We start from the raw sequence: 9,680 nt of genomic DNA, 5'->3' as shown, positions 1-9,680 counted from the left end.
ATTTAATTTGTTAGGACATTCACAAAAGTATATATTTAATTTGTTAGGACATTCACCAATGTATGGCTCGTCAGACACCCCCACAAAAAATATGTATACACTCTGGCTCGGCCATGCAGGCGTATTTGCAGAGAGCTGTTAGGGTTGTTGATGAATTGCATATGTTTGTTGGTTTGGTCATTTCTGTGAGTTTTCCTGTGAGTGTGCGGTGCTTGGACACATGAATGTGGATGTGGGATTGCTGGTGTTTGCTGGTATCATAACAAACAGACCGACTTGGACTGCAGCCTGAAAGTCTTAGATTACAGGACGGCCACATAGTATTTGTTTCTTTTAATGTAATCCAAATATTTACAAGAGATCAATTGTACCTTTCCTTCAAGTTACAGCTGTGGTGAAGGGCGTCGTCTGAACTAGCACGTCTAGGAAGTCTAGGAAGTCTTTTTTTTCATTATTATTTTTCCTGCTAATAAAATCTCAAGAGAAAAGCATGATTGGTCGAGCTGAAAAATAACGCAGTCTTTGATAGAGGCTATTAACTTCTAATAGGTTAGTAAAGATAGGACTGGCAAAACAAATTAGAGTTGTGTGTTTGAGAGATGAGATGTGAAGAGTGTGTGTGAGACCCAGTGTTAATGCAAGCACAAACACACACTCTCTCTCTCTCTCTCTCTCTGAAGTGAGTTAGGACTTTCTGTAGGTGAACAGGCTGAAGGGAAAACCACGGGGAGGAGGGAGAGAGAGATTGAGACAGAAAAGGAGGGAGGGAGAGAGGGACTGAGAGGGAGATTGAGAGAGAGGAAAGGAGGGACAGAGGGAGAAGTGAAGAAGTAGAGAGATGAGGGGGGGGGTTCTGGGGGAGGTGGAGTTGAAACAATGGGCCAATGTTTGGAGCAGGGGGAATGTGTGTAGGAGAAGTCCAGCTGAAGGTGATGAAGGGGTCAAAGGATGGTTAACTCTTCCTATGTCCCTCTGGCCAGCCACACATCCGTTAACCCCTCAGCCCTGCTTGTCTCTCTGCATCTCTATCTGGAGTGGACAGTCCTCATGTCTCCTCTCCTCTCTCCTCCTCTCCTCTCCTTTCCTCTCCTCTCTTGTCCTTTCCTCTCCTCTCCACACCTCTCCTCCTCTCCTCCTCTCCCCTCCTCTACTCCTCTTCTCTCCTCTACTCCTCTCTTCTCCTCCTCTCCTCCTCATCTCTCCTCTCCTCTCTTGTCCTCTCCTCTCCACACCTCTCCTCCACTCCTCTCCTCTGCTCCTCTTCTCCTCTCCTCTCTTCCTCCTCTCATGCTCTCCTCCTCTCCTTTCATCTCCTCTTCTCTCCTCTTCTCTCCTCTTCCTCTCCTCTTCTCCTCCACTCCTCTATTCTCCTATCCTCCTCTCCTCCTCTCCTCTCCTCTCTTCCTCCACTCTCCTCTCCTTTCCTCTCCTCTATTCTCCTCTCCTTTCCTCTCCTCCTCTCCACTCCTCTCTTCCTCCACTCTCCTCTCCTCTCCTCTTCTCTCCTCTTCCTCTCCTCTCTTCTCCTCTCCTCCTCTCCTCCTCTCCTCTCCTCTCTTCCTCCACTCTCCTCTCCTCTTCTCTCCTTTCCTCTCCTCTCTTCTCCTCTCCTTTCCTCTCCTCTTCTCCTCTCCTCTTCTCCTCTCCTCCTCTCCTCTCCTCCTCTCCACTCCTCTCTTCTCCTCTCCTCCTCTCCTCTCCTCCTCTCCTCTCCTCCTCTTCTTTCATCTCCTCTGTCATATTTCTCTACTCCTGTCAGTGTGCCCAGTTGAATGTGTGGATGCCCTCTCTCATCACCTACTCTTGCCTCCTGAGGTGAGTAGAGGTTTCTTTAGAGATGTGACTAACGTGTGCTTTGTGGACTATGTCCAGATGTGGACGAGTGCCGCTCCCAGCCCTGCCATGCTCAGGCCTCCTGCACCAACTCGCTGGGCTCGTTCCACTGCCAGTGCCAGGCCGGGTACCATGGCAACGGCTTCCAGTGCCACCCTCAGAGTGGTAAGCTCCCCTTGCTGCATGATCAGAATGGTTCCAATGACGCTGTAAACTCACTCATCTAGGTTGCCAGGGGAAAATGGTGGAAGCCTGTTCTTGCTGTTGTGTTCATAGCATAGTCTGTTCTGGATGAAGAGAATATTTCTCTGCAAGTGCAAATGGTATGCACAGATAAATGTGAAAATTAAGCATATCAGCATTTTATTATTTGTGCTGATTCAAAATGAATTGATTTTAAAAAGCTGAAGTGAAGTGGACTGTGGGCAGAATAGGACTGAACTGACCGTTCATCATGTGCTCAGGAGGCTCAGAGCGCCCCAAGACCCATTGCGAGCGGCACAGAGACAGCGCGCAGACTTCTCAGGACGGCTTCTCTCTAGTCGGAGCCTTCGTTCCGGAGTGTGACGAGGCGGGTCAGTACCGCCCGCTGCAGTGCCACGGCTCTACGGGCCACTGCTGGTGTGTGGACGTGCAGGGCCAGGAGAGGGCGGGCACTAGAGCGCCCCCTAGCTCCCCACGACCCAACTGCAACGAGCCAGGTGAGAATACCTGTCCAAATGAAGCCAATGGATGTAGGAATGAATCAAATTGAACTGAATTGAACTGGGCTGAGCTGAATCAAATTGAACTGTAATTAACAGAATTAAAGGAACTGAGTCAAAATGAATTGAATCAACATAGGGATTAAACTGGAATAAGTTGTTAAAGACAATGAAGTTGGACTTTGAGTTTAATTGTCGTCCTTTGTCTTCTCAGAGCGTCCCAAGACCCAGTGTGAGCATCACAGAGACGGCGCGCAGACTTCCCAGGACGGCTTCTCTCTAGGAGCCTTCGTTCCGGAGTGTGACGAGGCGGGTCAGTACCACCCGCTGCAGTGCCACGGCTCTACGGGTCACTGCTGGTGTGTGGACGTGCAGGGCCAGGAGAGGGCGGGCACTAGAGCGCCCCCTAGCTCCCCACGACCCAACTGCAACGAGCCAGGTGAGAATACCTGTCCAAATGAAGCCAATGGATGTAGGAATGAATCAAATTGAACTGAACTGAACTGGGCTGAGCTGAATCAAATTGAACTGTAATTAACAGAATTAAAGGAACTGAGTCAAAATGAATTGAATCAACATAGGGATTAAACTGGAATAAGTTGTTAAAGACAATGAAGTTGGACTTTGAGTTTAATTGTCGTCCTTTGTCTTCTCAGAGCGTCCCAAGACCCAGTGTGAGCATCACAGAGACGGCGCGCAGACTTCCCAGGACGGCTTCTCTCTAGGAGCCTTCGTTCCGGAGTGTGACGAGGCGGGTCAGTACCGCCCGCTGCAGTGCCACGGCTCTACGGGTCACTGCTGGTGTGTGGACGTGCAGGGCCAGGAGAGGGCGGGCACTAGAGCGCCCCCTAGCTCCCCACGACCCAACTGCAACGAGCCAGGTGAGAATACCTGTCCAAATGAAGCCAATGGATGTAGGAATGAATCAAATTGAACTGAACTGAACTGGGCTGAGCTGAATCAAATTGAACTGTAATTAACAGAATTAAAGGAACTGAGTCAAAATGAATTGAATCAACATAGGGATTAAACTGGAATAAGTTGTTAAAGACAATGAAGTTGGACTTTGAGTTTAATTGTCGTCCTTTGTCTTCTCAGAGCGTCCCAAGACCCAGTGTGAGCATCACAGAGACGGCGCGCAGACTTCCCAGGACGGCTTCTCTCTAGGAGCCTTCGTTCCGGAGTGTGACGAGGCGGGTCAGTACCGCCCGCTGCAGTGCCACGGCTCTACGGGTCACTGCTGGTGTGTGGACGTGCAGGGCCAGGAGAGGGCGGGCACTAGAGCGCCCCCTAGCTCCCCACGACCCAACTGCAACGAGCCAGGTGAGTGAGTTCCTCAGGAAAATATTCACCACATTCTAGATTCTAGAATATTCTAGAGAATTTAGAATACAGAATAGCCATTTAGAAACACTCTAGAACTCCTGCTGCAGTTCTTGTAAGTTGCTGAGTTAGCTTCACATTTCCACTCCTCCTCCTTAAAGGTTAAACCAGGCACATCACTAAAGTGTTCCATTTGCTGACCGTACAGTATGCTGTTACAGTTAGCTTCCGGTATAATTAGTGGCTACACTAGGCGTGATAGCGATACAAAAAAGTTTCTATTTCTATGCTAAGCTAACGGAGCGCTTCAGTTGCACAGTGGGTGTAGCCTGACTATTAGTGCATTGATCGGGCTCTTCTCTGTTCATTTTATGCCTCCTCAGATATTCCCTTCAGAGCTTCATCTGTGCCCATGTTGACCTCCTGCTTCTGTTTTCTCTAGTTCGTTTCAGAATCAGAGTTATGCTTTAATGGCCAAGTATGTTTACTTAGGAATTTGAATTTGGCGGTTGTTGAGTCTAGCAAAAAAATATGTACCAAAAAATGTATATGCCCCAAATCACGGAGAGCAGCCTTCTCACCCTGTTCCTGTCACTCTTAACTGTCCTATCTGAATGAAGACAAAAGGCCCGAACATGTGCTTTAAAAACAAACAAAACAAACAAAAGCAAAGAAACTTCTACCGTAGATGTTATTGTTATTGGGACAGTTGATCCAAAATGTAACTTCATATGTAACGTCATATGTTGGGTGTAAATGAAAGCATTAATGGCCAGCTGAATGATCACCCCTGTCATCCCCCCACTCCTTCCTCCACAGTCCGCCCGGAGCGCCCCAGGACCCAGTGTGAGCATCACAGAGACAGCCTGCAGGGCTCCCATGGTGGAGTCGGAGCCTTCGTCCCGCAGTGTGACGAGGCGGGTCAGTACCGCCCGCTGCAGTGCCATGGCTCATCGGGTCACTGCTGGTGTGTGGACGTGCAGGGCCAGGAGAGGGCGGGCACTAGGACCCTCCCGGGCACCCCTCCTACCAACTGCGATGGACCAGGTGAGAGCGCACTTTAATTATCTGGGTAATATGTGGTGTTTTCAATGTGTTTCTAAGGCAAGGCAAGGCCATTTTGTTTGTTGAGCACATTTCCTACGCTATATCCTAAAGCTATTTTTAGGAACTTTATTTTCAGGATATGTGGTCTTATCAAGGCGAGGTACACATCATTTATTTCCACTAGCTACTTTGTCTCTTCATTATGCAGTATTAAAAACATGAAACTTCACAAAAATGTAAGAATGTCCTTTCCAAGTACTGTATGTATATTGCCCAAATCTATTGTTTCTCATAGCTTACATACTTTGGCATTTGTAAGCATGACAATGGAAAAGAATGGTATTCATTTCAGTGATTCTAATAAACACTGAATTTAGAATGTTTGCGCTGGAACCCGTTATTTAGACAGTCCGAGGGAACATTCTAAATGGGCCGCACCACGGAACCCTGCTGCCCACAGCTATGCTTCATGTCCCCGAGGCTGGACGTTCCATGAGTTGCGATGGACTCTGTGCTTATCGCAAGAGGACCTTTAGTTGTTGATGTTCCTCCTTACTTTACACAAACCTGTTGTTCTGAGTGCAGACCTTGTACAAGGCTGATAGTGTTATGTGAATTAGCCTGTTCTCCAGGTTGTTGTTAGCAGTGCATAGGTGGAAAGAAACAGTTGGATAACCCCAACCTTTACCCTGTCAGTCCCACTGTCATTATGGATTACCAGACACATTGTTCCTTAACGGATACTCAGGAATTATCTCAAGGTAAAATTTGGAGAAGATTGGTCCTGACACATTCAGCAGACAGTTTTTTGCCGCTCAAAAGCGAAAGATCAAGAATGACTCATGTTGGCCTTGTGTCTCAGCCGGCTGCTCACGTTCATTTAGGGCAAAAAAAAAGTGTTTGTGTTTCAAAGATATCCTGTGTGTATCTGGTGGCATACGTAAGCCATCCATGAATCATCTGTCATTCTCTGAAAGCCCCATGTGTTGTATATTTATTGTCTGGAAATGCTTATCTGTCTGAGAGAGGCAGTAATTGCCACCATTAAACAGACTATACCATCTGTACAACTTCCAGATGCCATTGTAGTGTAGATCCAGCAGACTTCTTGAAACCCTCAGAAAGAAAAAAAGCATGGTGGAGTGGGTGGGAGAGGTGGGGTTGAGGTGTGCTGGGGGGAGTGAAAACATGCCTTGACCCTGTGAAGGAGATGTTAATGGAATCTCTCTCTGAGCTGAAATAACACTTGCAGACCTGTCAAACGGCAAACGGTCCAGTGTGAGAGGCAAGGCGAGGCGAGGCGACCTGAGCTTCGTCTAAATCCTCCACCCTCCACCCTCCACCCGCCAGTCCAGCCCTAACGGAAACACACTGGTGTGTGTCTGTGTCTGGCGTGGACCGAGTGATGTGGTGACGGAGCCTTTCGTCTAGTCGCCTCTGAGCTGTCCACACGCAATACCACAGCCCAAACCAATCTGGTTTTGTTTCTTTTCATCAGGAGTGTTTTGTCTGGACAGACGTTAAAACCACAGGCCAGTAGTAGGCTGTGTGTTGCGCTCGAGGCGCTGGGCTGTGGCGGTGCGTGTCAGCTTCACATTTCCTCCATGGTCCTTAGCTCCTTCATCTGAGTCCTCAGCGTTTGCTTTACGTCTCCTCTGAAGTTCTCCTTGGCGGCTCACCTGGTATTTTCTACGTTGTGTTTCCTGTTTCCTGTGAGTTTGTCCGCCCATCTTCCTTACTGGGCTTCTGTGTCCTGTGTGTTCGCCCAGAGCGCCCAGAGCGCCCCGAGACCCAGTGTGAGCGCCACAGAGACGGCGCGCAGACTTCTCAGGACGGCTTCTCTCTAGTCGGAGCCTTCGTTCCGGAGTGTGACGAGGCGGGTCAGTACCGCCCGCTGCAGTGCCACGGCTCTACGGGTCACTGCTGGTGTGTGGACGTGCAGGGCCAGGAGAGGGCGGGCACTAGAGCGCCCCCTAGCTCCCCACGACCCAACTGCAACGAGCCAGGTGAGAATACCTGTCCAAATGAAGCCAATGGATGTAGGAATGAATCAAACTGAACTGAACTGGACTGAGCTGAGCTGAGCTGAATCAAATTGAACTGTAATTAACAGAATTAAAGGAACTGAGTCAAAATGAATTGAATCAACATAGGGATTAAACTGGAATAAGTTGTTAAAGACAATGAAGTTGGACTTTGAGTTTAATTGTCGTCCTTTGTCTTCTCAGAGCGTCCCAAGACCCAGTGTGAGCGCCACAGAGACAGCGTCCAGGGCTCCCAGGACGGCTTCCCGATTGTCGGAGCCTTCGTCCCGCAGTGTGACGAGGCGGGTCAGTACCGCCCGCTGCAGTGCCACGGCTCTACGGGTCACTGCTGGTGTGTGGACGTGCAGGGCCAGGAGAGGGCGGGCACTAGAGCGCCCCCTAGCTCCCCACGACCCAACTGCAACAAGCCAGGTGAGTGAGCACTCCAACATAGCAGTTAAGATATATTATATGCGTTACATGGACAACAACCTACTCCAACAATGCATAATGTACAAAACTAGTTTAGGAACACCACAGAGTCTTCAAAACTTCTGCTACGTCTATGCTGTATAGCTATGCTAGGTGAACGATTCGCCTATTACAAGTTTGTTTACCATCAAATCGGCTTTGTAAAGGTTACCGGTATATTGAGGTGAAAATCTTGCATTGTGTGCATTGTGTTAAAGCCATCCATGTGTCCCTGCGAGTCCGCCCGCTGAATGATCACCCCTGTCATCCCCCCACTCCTTCCTCCACAGTCCGCCCGGAGCGCCCCAGGACCCAGTGTGAGCATCACAGAGACAGCCTGCAGGGCTCCCATGGTGGAGTCGGAGCCTTCGTCCCGCAGTGTGACGAGGCGGGTCAGTACCGCCCGCTGCAGTGCCACGGCTCATCGGGTCACTGCTGGTGTGTGGACGTGCAGGGCCAGGAGAGGGCGGGCACTAGGACCTCCGCGGGCACCCCTCCTACCAACTGCGATGGACCAGGTAACACAACAAAACACAACAAGCATGGGCGCTGTGGCGCAACTGGGTACAGTGCCCGTACCATATTTGGGTCAACTGGGTACAGTGCCCGTACCATATTTGGGTCAACTGGATGCAGTGCCCGTACCATATTTGGGTCAACTGGTTGCAGTGCCCGTACCATATTTGGGTCAACTGGGTACAGTGCCCATACCATATTTGGGTCCACGTGCCCACAGAGACCCGGGTTAGAGTCCAGCCCCGGTCATTTCCCGATCCCACCCCAACTCTCTCTCCTGCGGTCCGATCCCACCCCAACTCTCTCTCCTGCGGTCCGATCCCACCCCAAGTCTCTCTCCTGCGGTCATTTCCCGATCCCACCCCAACTCTCTCTCTCCTGCGGTCATTTCCCGATCCCACCCCTCTCTCTCCTGCGGTCATTTCCCGATCCCACCCCAACTCTCTCTCTCCTGCGGTCATTTCCCGATCCCACCCCAACTCTCTCTCCCACTCATTTCCTGTCACTGTCTCCACTGTCTTGTCAAATGAAAGGCATAGAAGCCCCACTCAAACTTCCTATACAATAATTAGAATTTCCTTTCTTAAGTCAACATTTCATCACTCTCCGCACCCTCATTAGGGTTATGTACAGCCAGTACGTAACACAGACTTTGTGTGTGCCACAGAATGTACATCTTGAGATCGCTTCCAACATTGCCTATCGCATCAGCTTTGAAATATCACTGTACACTGTGTAGTATTGCTCAAGTTTTAACTAACAGTGCTTAAGATGCCTTTAATATCAGCATTTATTATACGGCTCTTCACAATGCAAGTAGAACGCTCCATTGACTTGAATGGGATTTCCGAAAGTTCTAGCGGTCATTATTTCTTGGGAAAGGACCTCTGAAAACAAGAATGACTGCTGTCAATGGCAACGGAGTTTGTGCTTGGAACTTCATTCAAAAGTGAAAGCAGACGGTTGATCAGCTGTGTTCTAAAGAATGTTTGAATCAAGTTTAGCGTGTGTTGCGAACTATTTGTTTCTCAGCAAAAGCCACGACGAAACGGTAACAAATAAGTGTAATAAGACATATCATGGAGTTTATTTTTTTTTCGTTTTGGCAAGTAGCCGTATAATAAGCGGGATAATGTATAAAACTCCGGTCATTATGGGAAAATAAGTCCCTTTAGGGCGAAACAAGTCCGGTTCGCCCTCTCGGGACTTATTTTCCCCATAATGACCGGCGTTCTATACATTATCCCTTACATATAAATTAATAGCTTCGGACTTGTTACCGGAGGGTTGCCGGTTCGAACCCCGACCAGTAGGCACGGCTGAAGTGTCCTTGAGCAAGGCACCTAACCCCTCACTGCTCCCCGAGCGCTGCTGTTGTTGCAGGCAGCTCCCCTGTTGTTGCAGGCAGCTCACTGCGCCAGGATTAGTGTGTGCTTCACCTCACTGTGTGTTCACTGTGTGCTGAGTGTGTTTCACTAATTCACGGATTAGGATAACTACAGAGACCAAATTTCCCTCACGGGATCAAAAGAGTATACTTATACTTATACTTATACTTATACTTATACTATATAAATATAAATGTCCAGAAGGCAGGTCATGTGCATCGTCACATAGAACACCTGGCTTCCCAGTAGTCCATTGCTGTGACCCTGATATGAACTCTTCATAGAGTTCTCACCACTCCCAAGGCCAGCATACCTGCGGAGACGTCTCTGTGTCTTGTAAAATGTCACTGTCAAACACTGTGAGGAGGGACCAA

The 9,680-nt window shown here is 49.1% G+C and overlaps 1 protein-coding gene across 6 annotated transcripts in view; it reads left to right on the top strand.

Annotated features, from left to right (window-relative positions):
* The window catches only part of nid2a (nidogen 2a (osteonidogen)), a 110,322-nt gene that overhangs the window by 89,184 nt on the left and 11,458 nt on the right, over positions 1-9,680 (top strand). For 2 of the 6 annotated variants that reach the window (XM_042087020.1, XM_042087002.1), the window contains exons 11-19: positions 1,873-1,998; positions 2,298-2,534; positions 2,752-2,976; positions 3,194-3,418; positions 3,636-3,860; positions 4,680-4,907; positions 6,677-6,913; positions 7,136-7,363; positions 7,693-7,920. In XM_042087020.1, coding sequence (XP_041942954.1) covers positions 1,873-1,998; positions 2,298-2,534; positions 2,752-2,976; positions 3,194-3,418; positions 3,636-3,860; positions 4,680-4,907; positions 6,677-6,913; positions 7,136-7,363; positions 7,693-7,920 — 1,959 coding nt within the window. The remainder of the gene's footprint in view (positions 1-1,872; positions 1,999-2,297; positions 2,535-2,751; positions 2,977-3,193; positions 3,419-3,635; positions 3,861-4,679; positions 4,908-6,676; positions 6,914-7,135; positions 7,364-7,692; positions 7,921-9,680) is intronic. The other 4 variants (XM_042087010.1, XM_042087026.1, XM_042087035.1 and 1 more) reach the window with 4 other exon arrangements.

Source organism: Alosa sapidissima, chromosome 1, assembly GCF_018492685.1.
Source record: "Alosa sapidissima isolate fAloSap1 chromosome 1, fAloSap1.pri, whole genome shotgun sequence".
Taxonomy (NCBI): domain Eukaryota; kingdom Metazoa; phylum Chordata; class Actinopteri; order Clupeiformes; family Clupeidae; genus Alosa; species Alosa sapidissima.
The sequence above is the reverse complement of the archived record's forward strand: the minus strand, read 5'-3'. Positions and strand labels throughout refer to the sequence as shown.